Genomic DNA, 23099 nt, shown 5'->3' on the forward strand with positions numbered 1-23099 from the left:
AAAGAAGTTAATTCACATTTTTAAATTTCTTTCATACGAAACTAATTTGAAACCCTATTTTTAAATGAAATGTGCTTTCCTGCTTTCCTTATTCGACGACAATGAACAGATGATTATTCCTTGGAGTCTTTAAAGTGGATTAGTAAATTAGCGCTTTTTTCAAAATATACATTTACATTTGCAATTAGTAAGTACCACATCTAATGTCTGACAGTTGTTAGGTTGAGTAACTTTGAAATGTGTCTTTAACTGCGTTGAATATTCCCAGCACAAGCGAACTGTAGCTTATTTCATCCCAATAGAGGTAAAAATATTTTAAAAAATCATCGGTCTAGCGATGTGAAGAAGAAAATAAATCTCATGAGAACATGCTTGGTAATTCATTGAAGGAACGTTAAATTATCCACAATTATGAGTAACTTTTTTTCCAGTGAATTGTTTACAAAAATGGATATGGAAATTAATTTTGGCAAATGTTTATGCAAACGAAAAAGAGATGATATTGAACCACAATACACAAGGCAGATAGGTTTGGTAATAGATAAGAAACTACTGTCCGAATCTTCCAAATTACCTAAAGTGGCTGAAAGAGTAAGTTCTTAAAGTATCTGACTACTATAGAGTTTTGGATTGACTGGAAATCTATGTAATCATTTTGTCTAGGGGTTTGTTGTTCATAAACTTATTGAAGCATACGATCTACTTAGAAATGTCACTGTCTACAAAACTGAACCAGCGACAGAAAGTGATCTTTGCAATTTTCATTCTAGTGATTATGTAGAATACTTAAAATCAATAGATGAAATTTATACTCCAGAAGATGAAGTTGAATTAGACCATGGATTAGGTATGGTAATATTGCGTTGACAGTTTGAATTAAATATTACTCCAATTTTCTTTTGTTTAAAGTAAGTATTTTGTTACTTTATCAATTTGTGACTTAAAATGTTAAAATTCTTACCACTAATTCGTGTGTAATAAAGATAAACAACAGAAATTTTTGTAATTTCTGGACCTAAAACTTTTGTTTTAATTACAAATATAGTGTATTACTTCTTTGTTTAAGGTTACGATTGCCCTCCATTGGATGGACTATTTGAGTATTGTAAGTGGATTGCAGGTGGTACGCTTACGGCTGCTAAGGCGCTGGTAAATCGGGATGTTGATGTAGCAATAAATTGGACTGGAGGTTGGCACCATGCCCAGAGGTAAACAGTCATTAGTTCAATATTAATAATCACCTTACATTAATGGGGGAAATACAAATTAAGAGAAAGTAAACAATTGCCCGTTTTACTAATTCCTTGGAATTTAATGCTTTCCACATGTGTCTCTTGTCTCCAAAGTCCATAAATGTTTGGGCAGTAGATGTGTGCTAAACATAACTCCCTTCGCGGTCCTGGCTGAGGAAACTACAAGACTAAATACTACGATTTATTAGTAATTTATTAAATTGTCTCTTCAAGCACTAGTATAAGCAGAGTTCCTAGATTTTTTGAGGTAGACTACTTGAAAAAATGGTTCACCTGCTGAAGCTATGCCCAGTGTTCTTGTAAAATATGATGTAACCTCAGTAAATCTACTGAGGATGGTTTATGGATGGTTTAAAAATTAAAGGTGTCAGACCTTAGAAATACAGGTCATGGAGGCTATCATGAGACGTCAGTGCTCACTTACCTCCATCCTACAGTCTTTCTTTCTTTCTTAAAAGAAAGGTAGGTTTTAATTCTTTTGTGGGAGAAAATATAATTATTCAATGTTGAAGTAGAAATATAATTACTCATTTACAATTTTTACATGGTTAACAAACCTTTAAGAATTTTATCACCAGAATAAAGAGGAACAAAATTTCCTAACATAATATTTTTCTAGTAACTTAGAATGAAGATACTAATAAGATTTCTCTTTAATATATGCATGTTGTGTAATTTATAATTGTGTTTTCTACTTCATTTAGGTATTATTTTATTATTTTTTTGTCGACTTTTTTCAAAAATTGTCAAGAGCTATTGCCCGTACATAAATAAAATTTTATAATTTAATTTCAATAAATTTAAGCTTAAACTATACTAACATTTTGTATTAAAACTATTAATTTAAATTTGAGTAGGTATGAAGCTGAAGGTTTATGCTACGTTAATGACGTGGTCCTGGGTATTTTACAATTAAGAAGTTGCTTTAACCGCATACTTTACATTGATTTAGATGTGCACCACGGTTAGTACTTTTCATCTCTTTTGTAATAGTGATGTAGCACTTTAATATTAGTGTACAGATTCTTTCATTGAAACTAAACTATTTTCACCCAAATTATTATTCATTTAGAAAATGTTTTACCTGTTTTCTTGCATATTCGTTTTTCGATCTGGTCTAGGATTTCCCATCTGTCTTTTTGCATACTATTTCTTTTGGTCTCATCGGGATAGCCAGGGCAGAAGCGGTTCTCTTCTCATGCCACAATTGACCAGCAGTTGCAAATATGCGGAACAACGTTATTTTTTGAGCTCATAATATTTATTTAGATAAGAAAAAGCTGACATATCTAATGAAATAGCCTATAGTCAGGGTTTAGGTAGGGTAACCTCCCCAGTCCCCGAATTTTGTCATTATTTTTTGATGATTCACCGGCCTCTAGGGACTCTGGTGTTAAAGTAGGGAATAATACGGCCAAGGTACTGATGACGAGGTGTTTTTGGTTATTACCCGCTCCTCTACAAAGAATTATAAACTTTTTTATTTATTGTAGCTTTTATACTATATCACAAATAATTACGGTTGCCCTAAGCCGAAGAATATTTGATCTTTCTTTCGAGTAACATTGATGGCACTGTAAAAGTGTATTCTAAGAGGCTACAATGAGAAGTTAAGTAAAAGCTTAGAATAAATGTTTCAAATATCGTACGGAAAAAGTTATTGAATAACGATGAGCGGAAACAGTTTACCTAAGATTGAATAACAATTTTTCGAAATATGTATAAAAATTATACTTAAGATTTATGGTAATTAGGTGCTCAAAGTGTTTTATTAAAATTTGTACAGGTAATGGTGTGGAAGATTGCTTTGAAATGACAGATAAGGTCTTCACGCTCTCCCTGCATAAATTTGAAGCAGGCTTTTATCCTGGCACTGGTTCACTTGCAGATATTGGTTCAAGCAAAGGAAGATACCATACTGTGAATGTACCACTTAGGGAGGGAATTGTAGATAAGAACTACTGCATGATATTCGATAGGTAAGAAAACCTAAATCCATGTCCATTATTTATCATCGTACATATAACTGCGATTTTACATGATCCTATTAATTACTAATAAATAATATGTTTCCTTGATTTCGCAGAGTATTCAATGCCATTAATAGAGTGTTCTTTGCTGATGCTGTTGTACTGCAATGTGGTGCTGATGGACTGTGTGGTGATCCTTTGGGAGGTTTCAATCTAACCGAAGTGGCTTATGGGCATTGTGTGAATAGAGTGTTATCTTTAAATAAACCAACGCTGATACTTGGAGGCGGTAAGTTATATGAATTCATACTTAGGTAATATTTTGTTACAAATTAAAATATTTGCTCAGCAATCACGAAATAATCTGAAAATTTTACATTGAAGGAAGAGATCCAAGTTATACTTTTAACCACATACGAGAAAAAAATAACCCAATAATTACTTTTTCTCGCCAATGTCAAAAGGTAATATATTAATAAAATTAGATCGTATCTGTGGCAGTTACTGTAAAAAAAAATGTATCTCACTTCTTAAATAGAATAGTTTAGGTCACAAATACATATTAGAGGATGAGAGAGATCTGTATTGGTACGTTTTGTACAATTTAATTTTGTGACCTTTGCTTATCATTCTTGTATAAATAGAAAATTTATTTTTTAAGATGGAGATAATTATTGATTAAATGGTTAAAAATTGTAACCAGATCTTTATATTTTTATTAAAAACAATGAAAACTTAGATTTACTACTCAACCAAAAGAAGTACACTCCATAACTTCTAGAACAATTGTGAAAGTCGTGTAGATATTAAAATATTATTCAAACCCTCGTTTTTATTCATTAAGCATGAATAAAGTAATTCCTCAAGAGTAATGAGTCCACCAATTGGATCAAGAGGACCAGCTAAAGACCTTGGTCTCTGAAACTATCTAACGTATATACATTTACACATGACCATCTGTACAATCTTTTTATTTCTTTAGAATTCGATTATAATAGGATTATTGCTTTTTCTTTAGTATAATCTGTTGTGTGTTGTAAAGTACAGATTAGTGAATTTTATTATCTCTGTTTTAATAGTATTCCCCTTAACCTCACGTATTTAGCTTTGTTTACTGGATCCTTCAGAAATAGAAACTGACCTTATGGACATAATGATTAGCAGGAATCTAGGCTTAGAAGATGTGACGACACCATCGGCAGTTTCTACTTTCAAAAGTCCTACACGGAAAAATGTGGTTGAAAATTAAAGGTGGTCTAATTATAGGAGAATTCTATGTTCAATTTGTTTCAATAAATCTCCCAATCATGCATGAAGAATTTAGTGCCTAATTTTTGGAAGGTTTCAGTTACAATGCTTAGTGAGTGATTACACTAAGAGAATTTGTGTTTTTAATCCATGCTCAAAAATTAGAATTTTTTTTTTTTTTTTTTTTTGGCGCATCAACAGCTGAGGTTATTAGCGCCCGGAGCTTTTTCCAGTGCACTTCCGGCCTCCGGACAGTGTTCTCTCGTTACAGACAACACTGTCCATCACCGAACAGTGAACTGTAAGAAGCTCCTAGGAAGAGAAAATCTAAGGGTCAGCTGCTGGATTCGAACCCGGGACCTCCGCGTGGGAGTCCAGTGTGCTAACCTCATAGCTAATCCCTTCCCTTAGAAAATGTTTTCGAATTACTGATATGTCAGACTCAACAGTATTTAATTAGTAATTAAACTAAGGTTATTGTGAAATATTCATTTTCAGGTGGATACAATATAGCGAACACTTCTAGATGTTGGGCTTATGTGACCTCAGTTATAATTGGCTGTCAGTTGACTGTTGATATTCCTGAACATGAGGTTTGTTACTCCCTAAAAATTATTTTCAAATGTTACAGAATATAAAAAAGTTCAAAATAAATATCTAATATTTCTTCATGTTTAAAATATTCCCATTTTCGGATAGCTATTTAAGAAGCACAGAATCCTGTTACGAAAATTTAACTTACTCTAAATCATTGAATCTTAGCTTCGAAAAAATGAGCCATTGATGGAGGAACAAATGATATATCTGATGGTGGAGATAGTGAATGTCGAATATACCAACCTGATTTTGTCAATTTCTTGAATTTTCTGCTGTGTCAATTTAAAGTGTACATTATCCTGTTGAGGAGTACTTGCTTTTGATTACATTTATTTCTGAGCGAACGCTATTCACGGTAGAGATGAAAATCAACGGTTTTGCTGGAATAAATTCATTATCTCATAGAAAAACATTTACGTAACTTTTTAAAAACACATTTTGTAATGGGCTAAGCTGATTGGTCACAAATTAATTTCTGGCATTGGTGATCTGGATTACGCCATTAAATAATTTAAATTTTACTTTACAATGTTATTTTTCTAACCGATTTTCACTAATGATTTTCTAGCAGCTTTAGGTTAATTAATAAACGACGATGAGGTTAGCTGGCCTTAACTCGAAGGTTTTTAGTGGAGTGAATCAGCTCCAGTTCAGATGGTAGTTGATAGGTATAGTGATATATGCAGACTTCTCAGCTTCTTTTACTTGTCCTATTCTACTGGTGAAAGTCTATTTTTTTCCAAGCTTCCACTCTTGAATTTTTGAAAATAACTTGGAGCGATTGTTCATTCATCATTTTTTCCCCTTCAATTACACAAATATTCCTGGTTGCCCCGCAGCAAAGCATCTGTTCCTCCAAAAATTACTAAAATTTCATCTAAATGTACATTTAACAGAGGAAAATTAAAGCAAAACTGAGCAAACAAAATTTGAATTAAAAGAACATTACATCCCAAGTAAATGTACATCCCAATCTTACCAGTTCTTGGGTAAATAAAGAAAATAAAACTCAAGAATCGCCCATTTTAATTGATTCACTTTTTAATATAATTTTTTTTTTTTTATTTGGCATAGCCATTGTAGAACATACTGCAACCACAACTAAGATTTAAAAAGCATGCAGGTTTACATCCATTATCTGAATGTTTCCGTTAAACATCAGGAAATTGGCATGAACTCAATTGACTCAGTTAACAACAAATCTCATTCTCAGTAGCTCAACAAGCACGATGAGGATAAAAACTTAGTCAACTACCAGTGTCAGACCTTTTTATGCAGAGGTTGATGCAGAGAACCACTCATCCAACTTTATCTAGCTTCTTCGTCTCATAAATATAAATTCATCATTTTGGGAGAACTGCTATTCTAATTACAAACACTTGTGGCACCACCCTCTACGCTCTACAATCTTATGAGGATGAATTGTTTCAATCTAGAAGCTATTGCTCCAGATTGCCAATTTAATTTTAATCTAGCTTCCACTTTATCGTAAATGAATTTTCTATAAAGAATTCGAAAATATCTTTTGGCTCTTAGTCTTAAATTTCGGACACAGGTTTCAGTGCAAAGCATCCTGAGTGCAGTTTTCGGGTGCCTAATTTTTTTTAAAAAAAGCAACTAAATGAATTTCAAAATATATAATGTGCAGAAAGAAAAGCTGAATACTCTTCAAATTTTTGAACATTTCTTTTTTGAAACATTAAAAATTTATATTATTTACATGTATTTATTTTAATTTGCAGAATTTTACATTGTACGGTCCTAGTTTTGAATTGCCGATTACCATGAGTAATCGCAAAGATATGAACACCCCAGAATATGTTAGCTTGATACTTACTGCAATAGAAGGTAAATTATTTATAATGATTTTACAAAGAGTTAACTCATTTTATTCCTATTAAATTAAATTTTATTGTTTCAGCAAATTTGCGAAGAATTTGATGAGAATTGTGTAAGTTTTTGTAAATATACACTCGTAATTTTGTAACCTGTTTTTTAACATATTCTAATTAAATTCATGGTTTACTGATTGAGGTAGCGTGGAAAGGTTACGTCAGAATTTTGATTTTTAAAATCATTAAAATGCTTTCTTAGATTATCAGTAATTCCAAAGAAATATTGGATTTCATCTGTCACTTTAATTCTAGTCCGCTCGGATTTTAGTCCTCTTAATAGAACTACATTCAAACATAATTTTTGAGTGGGGAACTACACAAACTAGATAGAGATATTAGAAGATGAATGGAAATCCGTAACCAATCCATAATTAAAGGCAAAAAACATGAATGATTTATCAAACTCAGCATAATAAGCAGCCTATTGACTCTACAAACTCAGTATAATTAGCAGACTATTGACTCTACTAAAGCCATAGTAAAGTAAAGTAAAGTGATCTCCGACTTTTTCAGGCGGGGCTTAACGTCCAACTACTAATTATGAGTGGAGGGAGCGGAAGCTCATACTTTACTATAAACAATTTTTCCTAACAAATAAAAAGTAGTCATAAGCGGGATTCGAACTGGGGATCTCCCACTTACGAAGCATACCTGTTACATTATTCAGGTTATCTAGTTGGTCCATTAGACCAACATCCGCCCCAACCAAAACCATAGATGGGCTATATTTAATTGGAAATCGAATCCGAATCGAAAAAAGTATGAGCTTTAGCCCTGACTCAGATCAGGCTATAGCCCTTTGCTAGAGCCTTCTTATATTAGATAAAATTCTTCATTTGTTAATTTTACTATATTTCAACTCGAACGATGAGTAGTAAGGATTAATATTTAATTGGAAGTTTTAAACTGACAAGTAAATTTGTACTACGTAGAATAATCGCAGGGGACAATTCAAACTGCGGAGACAGAGTTGGTGACCAATCAGAAAAGAAAGTTTGAGTTTGACTTCGCTGCTCCATTGAAAAGAAAGTCGATAGCCAGCGAAATTTATTCTTTTGAAACTTAAGCTACCACTAGCCTCTTTCATTAAAGAAAGTCATATTTTTGGTATAACAGTAAATTAAAGAAACCAGCAATGAATGGGTCGCAATCCACAAACTCAACATCAGTCCTCTCAGTCAATGGTAGTGGTGTGTCAGTGGTATTGTGAGAAAAATGTGATTATGTTGATCGTTTTAGAATAAGTTGACTAAGTTGGCAATCGTTTTATCGGTGCTTTTCATTTCTGACCACATTATCTCTTATCCAGATTATACATGGCATATGGGTTTGTTACACCCCAATTAGTTCTACTTTAAAACATCTCCATTGGTCCACAATAAATTGTGTAAGTGCTAGGGATGTCGGTACTGTTCATGTTTTTTTTCTCACTTTGGGATACCAAGAAGTAGCTGATAACTTTTTTCGTCATAGGAATCACTTGTATTTCAGAAATATGATGAAAAGTTACATTTATTTAAAAAAAACCTACTATCCTAGTCTAGTGATCAAGAGCCTGGCTTTGTAAGTGGGAGGTCCCCAGTTCAAATCCCACGTATGACTACATTTTATTTAAAAAAGTGTTATGATATATTAAGTATTGTGAATGACTGCACCCGCGGGATTCGAACTGGAGACCTCCCACTTACAAAACCACGCACATGACCACTAGACCAACCTCCTCCCTGGCATGATATTCTTACCGTAATGGTAGGTCAAGAAGTCTTGCATACGGTATACGTTAAAATGATGTGATGCTTGCTTCTATTTGATGGTAAAACAAATTTATCCTGATTCACCCACAGCCATTATATTAAACTACCTTTTTTAAAATCTTCAGTCATTATTATTTTTGTTCTTTGCGTCAAAAATAACATTTTTTGCTGTCAAAGGACCTCCCAAAACGTGTATTTCTGGTGGAAAATTAATATTTAAAACCGTTCACGAATAGATAAAATTGTAACTTTGATCTTAAATATCTCGACTAATATTTGGGATATCAAAACGGGATCAACGTCATTTATCACAGTTTTTTTATGTAGTTTTCATAATCATTGTCAAAACCAGTGGTCCTTATGAAACCCCAAACCGGTTTTTAGCCGTAACTCCGCCAAAAAAAAAGAAACAGCATCGGTGGTGAAAAATTTGAAAACTAGACCGAAAAAAACATATAGCTTACTTCGTTGGTTTTTTCAAAATTCCGCTTTCCTAAAAACTTATCAGCGATTGGTGCGTTTTAAATGGATCACCCTGTATATAAATTATATATAAAATTATTAATGAAAGTCAATGATATATTCCTGATAGCATTTTTGATCACCTATCACTTTCGAGCTTCGTCGCCAAGTTTAAAGTTGCATTTATAAACTGTAAGTTTTTACAGACTGAATTTAGCCGTCTAACTAGACACTCATCTAGTATGAAGATATTTAAAAAGCTGCTGATAGTATAAAAGATACAAGAAAAACAATAGCACCCCTAAAATAATTGCTATGTTTTATTATTATCTAAATATTCTTTTATAACCTAATACTAAACTTGATATTGTAAGATATCTTTCTTCTCCAAAGTAATATCTTTAATTTTTGTTTCTATGCGTTGTATTTTTTTTTTACCAATTGTTTTGGTGTGTTTGGATTTTATTAGTTGATTTACTTAATTGTTCTTATTCAACTGACCACATTTCTACGTTTAGCTGTATGTCTTTATTATTTTCATAAGATCTTTTAAAACCTACTAAATTAAAAGGTTTTAGATTTCATACTATTAGGAATTCTTGTACTTAAGAGAGTATATTAAGAATTATATTAGATATCGTTGACTTAATCCGCAAGTTTTTCTGTATTTCTGACAGGATTTGAATTTTCATCCATCGAATCTGAAAACGGTTAGTAAAAACATGCTTATTATTATATATAAGTGAAATTATCCAGCACTGCAGATCCCAATACTACATTTCAACGAATTATTTGTTTTAATTATGATATTTAACGGTTTTGTTCGATTTAATATCAGATATCTGCAAACTTAATAATAAAAATAATAATAAAAAATTAGAAAAATCAATCATCTTCAATTAGCCATAAGATTTTAGGGGCCATCACATTGTAATGAAAAAAAAGCGGAACAATTGGTTAAGTTAATTTAATTAATTTGATTGAGTTAAATTAATTTTTATGAAAGGCGTCTGAGTTAAAAGTATGACATGAACACTTACTTAAACGTCTTTCACTTACACGATTTGCATCAATAAAGTGTTTTCGAAATCCGATATATAAAATCGTCCACTGAAGGGAACTTTTTTCCTAATTTGTAATTTTAACAACACATGTAAGTATCCCTTTTTAATAGAAGTAAAATCCAACCTCTATCTCCTTGTAGTACCTCTCGTCAACTGCTCCTTGAAGCAAAACACAGAGGTATGAAGTTTGAGGTATTCCCTTAGCTACAATTGAGGAAATCCTTAATCCCAAATCATTATTTTGCTTTAAGGTGGGTCAGAAAATTATTTTAAATCTATAGATTTTTGGAGGGGATTGGAAGTACGTAGGGCACCACGTAGCAATAAATATCAGTCTGCTGCTCCTTTCTCTTCTCAGCAGTTTCCTAGCCCAATCTAAGACTTGATGTGATACCAAGGTTGGGTAACAAAGGCGTGTGTTAAAAATGGATTCTCCGAGATTCCAGGTATCCTTTTTAGGTAAGGAGTCTTTTTCACTTAATGCAGTCTTTGGAAGCATTTGACCTCCTCAGAAAACCTACTTAAACGGTGGGTGGTGGAGAGAATGTTGCTTTTTTTTTTTTTTTTGGTAGGAGGGGCTTTTTCATCCATGTCTTCCGGCTCCCCTATCTTCTTGGGGTTTACCAGGTATTGAGGTAGAATATTCTTCCTAGAATATTTGAGAGGCCTACATCAAAAACTTTATTAGTTTGTTTACTTTATTAAGCCACGTGTATAAATAAAGAACTGCTGCAATCTTACGTAATTATTGTTTGGTATGGATATAGATTATTAACTATTTGCTTTGAAGTACTCTGCCATTAAATGTAGTTATTCCCTGTATAAATGTTTTGGTAATACTCAGCACCCAAAAGGTACCTCGTACATGAAAAGAAACACGCACACACATTTATTTATTTTATAATTTGTGAAGCCTTTAGGCCCTACAAATGAGTACAGTGCAGCATATATATAATATTTATTTATATATTATAAATGAAGCTGATAATATAAAAAACGCTCTATTTTTCATCAAGTGGACATCTAATTTAGTACGACATTTAAGAAAGTGATGCTGGCAACACTGTAGTGTATTGTGCCTTTTGGCTGTTTGATGGTAAGGAATTCCTAAGTAAACATTTTCTTTAAGTTGACAGTGATATAGTCTAGTGATCATGATGCGTGTATTCTGGTACGAGTTTCGTCTTAAGAATTAATTTTTGGGGATAAAGAAAAAAAATGTGTATTCATTACTGGTGCAATTTTATAAGATTTCTCCCACTTAATATTTCTAATTTCAGATTTAATTATTATTTCTGAAAAGGGTTGAAGTGGACATTAGACGCCTGGGGGTGTGGCCTATTTATTTCGTTTATTATGATGCATGCGCAGTAGAGCAACAGTAACTTTACTTTTTCTAACCCATGATTACTTCCCGCCACACTTAGTTTGCCGGTGATCCGTGCTGTTAGCTACCATGTGACTGTCTGGAAGATGGAGGATTCTCAACCATTTTTCATTTACAACGCAATTTTGGATTACAACCATTCTCTAAATTTTAAAGCCGCCACTGACCAGTTTGATCCATCCTTAGAGGAATATATGGACATAGGAGTCATTCTTCCGATGGTGACGTGAGAGGAAACCTGGAGGGAGTAGTGTACAAGCCTAATGGTAGAGATTGCCATGATTGAGGTAACTTATTTTTGGTTTTCTTATTTATAATTATTGAAACGATTCATGTATCTGTTATTTTTTGCGCTACAACTGGGGTTAATAATTAAACTGTTCACCGGGTTAAAATAATTTTTGATCTGTGTGGTAGGGCATTGCTTTAGCACTTGCAACCACATGGATATGGATCGTCTTTGTAATGAACACAAATTCCTAAAATGAATGTGATTGAGAAATCAGTGTTTCAGACACTGTAGTCAGCTCCTGTTAGCTTCAGAATATGGTGTAGTTTATAATATGTTCAGTACCTTCATATGCTTTTTATGTTAAAGAGATTTGAATCGTTTTGGTTCTGTAAAATGTAATTGAATGAGTACAGAATATTCAGAAATCAGTGACACCAGTTTCGCAAAACATTTTGTTGGAACTACGCCATCTTTAAAAGCTGGTCACGTTTCACATGAAGCGAAAATATACATTTTTAATTTGTGTGAGTAAATAATCTTACACAAAAGTTATAGGTTTTAGTATACATAATTTAATTAAGGCGTTTTAAATGGGATAGGGCAACTGAATTTTATTTTCTTATTAAACCAACCTATCTTGTATTAAGTATTTATATTCTCTGCATTTATTCTCTTTTTATTATGTGAATGCATTCTTGTTACATATTAATCATATGGATAAGTTAATTAAGAAGTTTTAAGTGAGATAAGGCCCTCAGAATTTTATTTTCTTATTAAACCAACCTATCTTGTATTAAGTCCATTTATATTCTCTGCATATATTCTCTTTTTACAATATTATGTGAATGCATTCTTGTTACATACTTATCGTATGGATATTTGATTGTATTGTGACTGTCAGGTAAAATATTGCCGAAAAAAAAAAGAAGGTAAATCTACAATAGCCCAAGAAGGTGTGGCCTAATATTGAAGTCATTTTGATTATTTATTTTATATTTACATTTAAATCTGGCGGGTTACATTGTTATGGTTCGGGGAAAGAGAAAGGGAAAATGAATGCACTTCCGTTCGTAGAAATGGATTGAGAGTGGAATGTGGTGGAGCGGGGTGGATGGGGCTGATGGGCGGCTACAAATATTGTAAATGGGTAGTATATATTGTAAACAATAGAGCAATAGATGAACAATGGAAAGGGTGCGTGCGTGGCGCGTGGGGAAGTAAACAGGCTCAGCCCGTGAGTAACAAGCCGGCAGCAAGAGAGAGTGTTTGCTTCAGCTCGGACGGTTCTAGAACGGATTTTCATCTTTTCCGCTGTGGGGAAAGACTTTACTGGCCTATCAGGGACCTGCAAGGGGATCAGGACTGTAAAGACGAGTGAGAGTGGAACACAGGGAGGAAAAAACCGCCGGAAAACTCTATACCATCAACGGGTGCACCCTTCCAGACATCACCAACCAGCTAAGTGAAAATCACATCATTTTCTTATTTTCAGCTGATACAAGAGATATATATATATCTATATAAACGGGGAAAAGGGGTTTTTTAAACAGTTTAGACAATACAATTTGTGCATGCGGTTTTGAGTTTTCGTTGAATTACATTTGGATTGTATATAGTTTTCCGTTTCGGATGTGGGGAAACACAAAAAAGAAAAAAAGAACTTTTTAAGTTATATTTTGGAAGTTGACTTTAATTTACGAGTTTAGAGCGGAGGTGTTAATTTCATTTTTGTTACATTTGTGGGGTTTTGTGCTTTAGATTTAGTGGATACTTTCAGTTTTATTCAGAGTTTTAGTATATTTTCATTATTATTCAGATTTATAAGTTTTGTGTTACGGAGAGAGAGAGAGAGAAGAAAACAGAAGCTTGTTATTTTTCTTTTAGGGTTTTTTATAAATGTATGTAGCTGGCCAGTAAGCCCAGAAGAACTCTGGAACCAGTGGTACCCCTTCGATTGCGGTGGTGAGATTTAAGAAAAAGGAAAAGTGGGCCGGAAGTGTATTTGCCATTGCCACTCCACTCCACTCGCGGTTAACCTGAAGGTAAGAGGAAATTCATTTTTTTTTCATTATTTTTTAACTTTCTTAATATTGTGTGAGATTGTAAAAAGAAAAGTGCATTCATTTTCTCTCGGCCAGCGTGAATTTTTCTGGAAGGGAGGGGAGGAGGAGACAGATAATGGAGTAAAGCAGTCATAATTATTGAGGTGACGCTGTAGCCGAGCGTGCTAAAGCGTTGGTTCGCCACTTAGCGGTTGTTGGAGCGCAGGTTCAATTCCCGCTGTGACATCATTAATTTTATCTTTTTTTTCCACTGGGAATAATTAAATTTTTTGATTATTCTTCATTTATTTATTTCTTTTTTTCTTTCATTTTCTCTTTCTTTTTGAAGGGGCTTCCGTCACCTTCCCCGTAGCCCATTTCCTTAAGTGACGTGGCGCCCAATTTGTTATTAATTCTTATTATTTAATTAATATATAATCTTTTTCGTCCTTATCAGCAAATAAATCACGGTAAAAGAAAGACGAATCATTCGGAATAAGATGCAAAATAGATTTTATATCATTCCATGGAAAATGAATTTGGCGGTCTACAGCTTTTTTTTTCCAAATCGATTTCACATATTTCACCGCCAAAATCTTGCCGCAGAAAAATAGAAAAAGGATTTTCCATTTTTAAAATAATTTCACGAGTACTTAACCAGTTTACCTTTTCATTTTCAGTTCCCTTCTTCGTGATTTGTTATTTTAGATTCTAATTTCGATGTGCCATAAAAGTCTTCCTTTGACATCGTGGTCACAAGTAAAGGGTTTTTTTCCCGACATGTCTTCATGATGGCTTAGTAATCCTCGGGTACATACAAGCTAAAAAATTAAGTAACGAAATATAACAGTTTTTAAGTTTTTATAGAATTTCAAACAAAGTTTTGAGCATAAGTACTATCTTAATTTGGCGATTTTTACCGCCATAAAAATCGCTCCATAAAATAATTTCTTCGACATGATTGGTAACGTTATTCTTAATGTGTTTTAAGAATAGCTACTCTCACAGCTGTTCCTTCCACCCAAGGATAGTAAAATTCCTGTTTAGTTTTTCCGGAATTTATACCACAGTTATTATTATAGTCTTTTATTTATCAAAATACAAAAAATTACAAAAGAAAGCTAAAGTAACGAAATAAAAATAAAATAAAAGACATACACTTGGTCGAAACCATCAGCTTCGGGTTGTTGTTAAATTCCGAAGTATAAATATAAATTATAGACAACATAAACTTACTAAAATGAACTTTCTATTTACTCCTTTATTACAAATATTCTTTATTTTCCTATAAGTTGTAAACTTTTAGTGCAGGTAGTCTCAATATGTGTATTCCATTTAAATTTATTATCAATAATAACCCCGAGATATTTCATAGTGTCCACTGATCTGAATTTCTCGCTTTCAAGAAATATATTTATATCTTTGGTCACTTTCTTCCTAGTTATTATGGTAAAATACTAGACTTATCTTTGTTGAATTTCATTTTCATAAATTTAGCCAATTTAGTAATCTCATATAAACTGAGCTGGTGCGTTGTCGTGATGGAAAAGGACTTTTTTGTGGGCCAATCGTGGGCGTTTTTCTTGCAGCTCGGTTTTCAAACGGTCCAATAACGATGAATAATATGCACCTGTAATAGTTTTACCCTTTTCCAGATAGTCGATGAGGATTATTTCTTGCGAATCCCAAAAGACAGTCGCCATAATCTTTCCGGCCGAAGGACGCGTCTTCGCCTTTTTTTTTGGCGCAGATTCCCCCTTGGTAACCCATTGTTTAGATTGTTCTTTGGTATCAGGAGTGTAGTGATGTATCCATGTTTCATCCACAGTGACGAAACGACGCCTCAAGTCCTGCGGATTCTTCTGGAATAGCTGCAAACCGTCCTTGCAACACTTCACACGATTTCGTTTTTGGTCAAGCGTGAGCAATCGCGGCACCCATCTCGATTCAAATGAATGCAAAACACAAAGAAATTGACCGATCTGGCTGAAACTTGGTGTGTGTATCTCTCTGACTTTGCACGGACTTTTCAAACGCCCCTCGTATTACTAGCTATAAAATATTCTAGTTTTTTTCCTCTGACGTGCCATGTTTTAGATCTGCTATTGCTATCAATAGCAATTAAGATATTTTCATTCCTATGATTTACTAGTACAACATTAACCTTATCTAGATCTTCATCTACATCCCTTAAACAGTCTAAATATCCACAGATTGCAATAAAACTGATATTACAGTAAGATAATTTCACAACGACTAAATCTTCATTACTAAATTGAGTTAATAATATACTGTCAACATTTTTATTTGTTATAATAATAGCAGCTCTCTTATTATAGTACTTTCTTTTCTCGTTTCAACAATTTGATGTCTTTGGTAAACCTGTTACTTGTTTTAGATTATTATTGTAAGGTTCCTGTACAAAAACTAAATCCAATTTTTTCTCCTCTATTACTTTGCCTAAATACGATGTTGCCCTCTTAGATTTTTGTAGGTTTAGCTAAGCACAGTTCAGGTTACAATAGTTTAAATAATTATGCTTAATCAATATTAAAACGTTTTATTTATTTATTTGTAATAAATCTAAAAGGGCAATTCATATCCAAAGCCGTGTGATTCACGTTAAATTTATCAAATGATTTGTTAATTCTATTGTATTGAACACAGTTTGAACAAGTATGTTTAGATCTATCAGCTGTACATTCTTTGAGGTTATGTTGTTCAGTACAAAGTGGGCATATAAGCTCCATTTACAAATTTTTTGGTTATTACACTTGTAGCACTTTGTTCATTGGATTTAAAGTATTATGCTTAATCAATATTAAAACGTTTTATTTATTTATTTGTAATAAATCTAAAAGGGCAATTCATATCCAAAGCCGTGTGATTCACGTTAAATTTATCAAATGATTTGTTAATTCTATTGTATTGAACACAGTTTGAACAAGTATGTTTAGATCTATCAGCTGTACATTCTTTGAGGTTATGTTGTTCAGTACAAAGTGGGCATATAAGCTCCATTTACAAATTTTTTGGTTATTACACTTGTAGCACTTTGTTCATTGGATTTAAAGTATTATGCTTAATCAATATTAAAACGTTTTATTTATTTATTTGTAATAAATCTAAAAGGGCAATTCATATCCAAAGCCGTGTGATTCACGTTAAATTTATCAAATGATTTGTTAATTCTATTGTATTGAACACAGTTTGAACAAGTATGTTTAGATCTATCAGCTGTACATTCTTTGAGGTTATGTTGTTCAGTACAAAGTGGGCATATAAGCTCCATTTACAAATTTTTTGGTTATTACACTTGTAGCACTTTGTTCATTGGATTTAAAGTATTATGCTTAATCAATATTAAAACGTTTTATTTATTTATTTGTAATAAATCTAAAAGGGCAATTCATATCCAAAGCCGTGTGATTCACGTTAAATTTATCAAATGATTTGTTAATTCTATTGTATTGAACACAGTTTGAACAAGTATGTTTAGATCTATCAGCTGTACATTCTTTGAGGTTATGTTGTTCAGTACAAAGTGGGCATATAAGCTCCATTTACAAATTTTTTGGTTATTACACTTGTAGCACTTTGTTCATTGGATTTAAAGTATTATGCTTAATCAATATTAAAACGTTTTATTTATTTATTTGTAATAAATCTAAAAGGGCAATTCATATCCAAAGCCGTGTGATTCACGTTAAATTTATCAAATGATTTGTTAATTCTATTGTAATGAACACAGTTTGAACAAGTATGTTTAGATCTATCAGCTGTACATTCTTTGAGGTTATGTTGTTCAGTACAAAGTGGGCATATAAGCTCCATTTACAAATTTTTTGGTTATTACACTTGTAGCACTTTGCTCATTGGATTTAATGTTAGTTATTTGCTTATTAAATTCTTGTGTAAACTGTTCCATAAAAATGATATTGTTTTTATTTTGAGAATTGAGGATTTTTTGATTATTCTCAATTTGGTGGAATAGATTGTAGAATCTTTCACCATCATTGGAGTCTAGATTTCCAGTCATTTGTTTTAGAATAGAACCTAGGCCATTTATTAGTCCTCTTTTGGTTCTAGTTGGGAATAACAATTTATATTTACGGCTTCAATAATGGGAATTGTTATACAGGTGTTGGCTTCATGGTTGGTGTGTACAGTGTTATTACTATCATTGTTATCTAAATTGGCTATTATTGACTCTGTTACAGGATTACTTGTCGGTGGTGTTCTTCAATTTCTGTTCCTATGGATTCAATATCCATATCTTGTACTGTCTGTCGAATGATCTCGTCTATGTCCATATCTGTAGGGTCTGTAACTTGGGTGTCTTTAGTATGGAGTTCGATTCTGGATAACGCGTCTGCTTTTTCCTCTTCTACGTCAATGCATTTACTTCTTTCGATATCAAGTATACAATTAACTGGCAGAACTTATTTGTTTCTGACTTTCCACGTAAACTTTTGAAATTAAGAGCTATCACAATAAGCAGAGGAAAATATTTGAACTATTGAATCGAACGCACATGTATTTTCTAGTGTCACTTTCAAATTGTCCAACAGCAACACTTTCTCATGTATGTTACTACATTTACATTCCTCAATAGCCAAATTATTTTCCTTTTATGAATGCCCCCATTAAAATTTATCAATTTTATTTCGGACATGGGTTCCAAATTTAACTTACGTTCTTTTTTTGGAGGATACATTTTGCCCCCTCCAATTTTCCGTTGCTGCAGACTCCAAAAATCTTTTGTTTTCAACACCTGCCCTAAAACAGTTTTTACAGAAGAGTTCATCCTCAAATTTTACGAAGCAGTTATAATTTCCGTGCAATATTGACTCACAAACTGCACAACGGACAGCACTAGATGTTCCAAGTCCAAGCTGGCAAGAAGGACAGGTACTATCTTCTGCGGCACCTAATAAATAGATAATGTTGTAGTAAATCATTATTTTAAAAAGACAATATTACCCTCGTATGTTCATATGTTCTGTCCGAAGTTTGTTTAGGTCAAATTTTAATTTTTTGTAGTTGAAGCTATTTAAATTTGGACTTTTGTCGGGTTCTATAGTTTCTAGTTTTTCTGCGATAAGGGGTTCCTTGAGGGTTAGTTCAATATCTGTCTCGTTAGGGTTTAATATTTTACAATAAGCTTCGTAATTTTTTATATGGATTAAAGATTCGGGGATTTCTAGAGTTTTGAATTTTCTATAGGGGATAATGTCATCACCGTTAGCGATGTTTTTTATGGGTATTTTAATAGTTTGTATTGTCCCACTGTTTATTAAGACAGAGTTTCAGTTGGGATTAATAAAGGATTTTGGTACTGCCTGTATCTATCAATATTTTTAACTTATTTTTCTGATCAATTACATAGGGTAATTGGCTGGAAATATTACTTATGTTTGTCAACTCACAAGTGGTTGAGGCGACGGGTTCTCTAAAAAATTATTTTCAGAAGTGTCTGTGTAAGACTTTCGCAATTACTAATTAGTTCTTCCAAGACAAAGACACTAATTGGGAGAACAGATGAAACAAGCAGGAGGCGGACAATTATAGGGAAATTAATTGTGGTGGACGCCACAGCCACCCAAAACACCTTCTTAATTTTCTCGTGAAATGATACTATTTTTTTTTTAACAATACAATATTTAATATAAAACATATTATTGATTCGACTCAATATTTGCTTATTATTCACAAAAATATATACAAAATTACAACCAACCTGCCTGGCAGCCTTTATAATGTCCCTGACATTAAGGTGACTTAGCGAAGCATTCTTCGGCTTTCAATTCATCTGGTGTAAGTGGAGAGAACTCACGACACTTCCTAGTGTCTGACTTTTATTAGAAGACATAACCTTATCTATCTCCCTCGGTTTGTTTACATCTTCTTTAAGTTGTTTAATGTCCTTCTGCATCGCGTTAAATAACTCTTAACTCATTGACAGCTTCTATTATATCATTTCGTAAACGTACTTTAATATTAGAACTTTTTTCCGTCACTAACATTAATTTATTAAGAGCACTTTCAATACGATCACTTTCACTTGTCGCCATCTTGAATGGAGAGTCCTATGTAATATGGAGTTGAAGTGTGTAAAGGAAGAGAAGTGGCCAAATTAGTCTCAATATGCAGCAGGTATGTGGGGTGTGTATTGAGGTAAACGAAACAATTTCTTAAGAAAATACCGGTGCAACTTGTTCACAGCCTCATAGTCCCTCCATCCCCAAATCTGTGCACCTTAATACATTGTAGGCCGAGACACTGAATTATACACTGGCAATTTCCATGTGTATGGTATTATAACCAAAAACTGATTTTAATTCTTCTCCTTGGGGAGCTCAGGTGAGAAGGGAGGGTCGAAGCAGTTACAGAGCCCAAGTTAAACAAAGTGTCTATTTACAAGAAAGATTGTACATAAATATTTACAAGGCTATATACGTACTCTACCACAAATTTTATAAGAAATGATATAAACAAGCAAGAAAGCAGAAGAGAAATGCAAGATAGCTATTTGATGAAACTAAAAGAAAACCATGCACAATATAACTAAAAATAAACCGAAATAGCTAAAATTAACAATGATAAGTAAGGAAAGAATTTTTATGTATTTAAAAATGCCAAATATTTAATTAAAATATGCATTTATTTTCGTCAATTATGTGGAAAATATGTGATTTTCTTAAAATATTTTCTGGAATATTTAAGTAAAATGGACATTTTTTTTTTATGAAAATGGATTTTTTTTTTTTGGCAAGTTATAATTATTTATACAAGAAAAGAACATTTTTACTATTTATAAAAAGATGTGTTAAATTTTCAATTTTGAAAACTTCACTCTTCGAAATTGTTTGCAACCACATGAAATTTCAAATGTTGGAACGTAAAGTGACGATGATCTGGGCGTAAGATGGACTTGTAACGACTAAAAGATCGTTCAACATCTACAGATGTTATAGGTGCCTTGCTGAAAGAAGTTATCTCGTTGGTTGTTTTCTGACAAAGCTCACAACGCCAGCGAACTCTACTATGACAAATGACGCAGCGCAATGGGTTTTCAATGCGCTCTGGATTATGGCCGTAATTTTTCTGCTCTTCTGCGAGTACGGACGATGACGTTGGGCGTCTTCTCGTTTTTGTGGGAGTTAGGTATGCTCGTGCGATCGTGCGTCTAAATGTCAGCTGGTCCATATAAGTAGCGTCTTCTTTACATTTGCTGAGCAGAACATGCAATCTCCAAGCATTAGAAACAGCCATGTCAAGAAAGTAAGTAAATAATATCCAACACCATTTCTTTCCTTTTATTGACGCACGATAAAGACCTACGGATTGATCCATCTGGTCAACCCCACCCATTCCTTTGTTATAGTTTATAAAAAGTTTAGGTATATTTACGTCGATTTTTTGCTTTTTGACAGTGCACCATCTTTTTACTTTTCCTAATGGCTCAACATGGTAAAAATTAGATCCCATTGTTACCACATTGTTGTCTTTCCAACGGACAATCGTAATTTCATTTTTGGTGTCGAAGCTGTAGTCGTACTGTGCTCGAGGTCCTCTCTTCATGGTGTTTACTGGAGTAAGTGGGCCTTTTTTTTGTCCTATTCTGACGTAAAGTACCAGTTGCTCTATAGCCCAATTGGTGCAAATCAAGCAATAACTGATAGCTAGTAAAAAAGTTATCAAAGTAGATTACATGCTCTTTAGCTATTATAGGCATCTTTGCAAGCAAGGATTTTACGACTAGTGAGCCGAGAGGATCGTCAGAATCTTCTGTAGACTTACCGCAATAAATATCAAACACATAGCAGTAACCGTCAGAACTGCATGCAGCCCAATTTTTATACCCAAATCGTACGGGTTTTCCTTTTATAAACTGTTTAGCAGAATGGCGGCCAAAGTATTTTATCATTGACTCATCCACAGACAGGCTTTCGTGGAATACCCCCCACTGGCATGAATTCCGCTGCAATATGTTGCAAAGGGATCTGACTTTGAACATTTTATCTTTCGAAGCTTGAGCTAGAGAATTATCTACGAAGTGGAGGTTTCTCTTTATGTCCAAAAATCTATTTCGTGACATGCAATTGGCTACCAATGGTACACCAAGATCTTCGTCTAAACTCCAGTAGGCACGTTCGGTTGGTAATTCGTGGTAACCATACAGTAACAATATACCCAAAAATCTCTTCAAATCGGTCCGGCTGAGTTCAAAGCCATGTCTGTTATTTTGACCCGCGTACAATACACTGTTATTTGTTATCAAATTCATAATGTCATCGTCAAACATCTTTTCAAACAACATTACAGGGCTGCAGTCATCCAAACATTCAAAAACATAATCTCGTCTTTTTTTAATAGCATCTGTAATATTATGAGCTGCACTATAATTTGGTAATATTTTTCTCCATTTAGGTGTTTCAGCAGCGGATTTTTGAGTATGCCTTGCTCTTTTACTAGGTCTCATCTTTGTCGGTAGCGATTCATCATCACTATCGCTACAATCGGAGATATCGTGATCTGGGTGCCGTGGAATCACTTCAATAGTAGCTGGAACATCCCTTGGCAGAGTTGTAGAGATCAAGTCGTCTTCATTTCCTTCTTCCTCGTCACTAACTATGGCAGGATCTGGTGGCACTAACACAACATCGTACTCCACATCGTCATTTTCATCAGTCAATATCGATTCAAGGGCTTCCTCTAGCCTTGAATAATTATTTTGACTTGTACAAATACGGCGATTCGCCATTATGAAAAATTCGTAACACCTGTAGAAAAAATAAAAGTGTGATATAAAAACGCCCATTGTACCTGCATGTGTACAGACAAAAAAATGATACTTGGCTGTATTTATCGCTACTGCTTCGTCTTCGAGATGTGAAAGGACATTCTTGATTTTATTGTAGTTTTCATAGTAATACTGAGCTGCTTCCAGCCAAGTACCCCATCTTGTCAATATTGGTTCTGGTGGAAGGCACAAGTCTGGATAGAGATCTTTTAGCATTTTAATGCGACTTGGTGCTTTTAAGAATACTTTTTTAACCGAGGAGATTAAGGAATCTACGTCACTGAACAAAGATCGGAAAGTTTCTGCTACTCGATGCAAGGCATGAGCAATACACGTCACATGAATTATCTTAGGATAAAATACCTGAATAGATTGCCCAGCCTTGACCA

The 23099-nt window shown here is 33.5% G+C and overlaps 1 protein-coding gene across 2 annotated transcripts; it reads left to right on the forward strand.

Moving 5' to 3' along the window:
* Positions 1 to 46: 46 nt before the first annotated feature.
* LOC141452314 (histone deacetylase 8-like) lies at positions 47 to 7101 on the forward strand. 2 transcript variants are annotated; one of them, XM_074124316.1, is made up of 10 exons: positions 47 to 187; positions 432 to 591; positions 664 to 847; positions 1067 to 1208; positions 2111 to 2217; positions 3040 to 3232; positions 3340 to 3512; positions 4970 to 5064; positions 6811 to 6916; positions 6990 to 7101. In XM_074124316.1, the coding sequence occupies exons 2-10, from the start codon at positions 448 to 450 to the stop codon at positions 7007 to 7009; spliced, it is 1164 nt and encodes a 387-aa protein (XP_073980417.1). In that variant the 5' UTR covers positions 47 to 187; positions 432 to 447; the 3' UTR covers positions 7010 to 7101. The 2 variants fall into 2 exon arrangements, with proteins under 2 accessions (XP_073980417.1, XP_073980416.1); XM_074124315.1 differs by having other exon boundaries at positions 87 to 304.
* Positions 7102 to 23099: the final 15998 nt, after the last annotated feature.

Source organism: Rhodnius prolixus, unplaced genomic scaffold, assembly GCF_049639745.1.
Source record: "Rhodnius prolixus isolate KJV_2025 unplaced genomic scaffold, Rpr scaffold_3, whole genome shotgun sequence".
NCBI lineage: Eukaryota > Metazoa > Arthropoda > Insecta > Hemiptera > Reduviidae > Rhodnius > Rhodnius prolixus.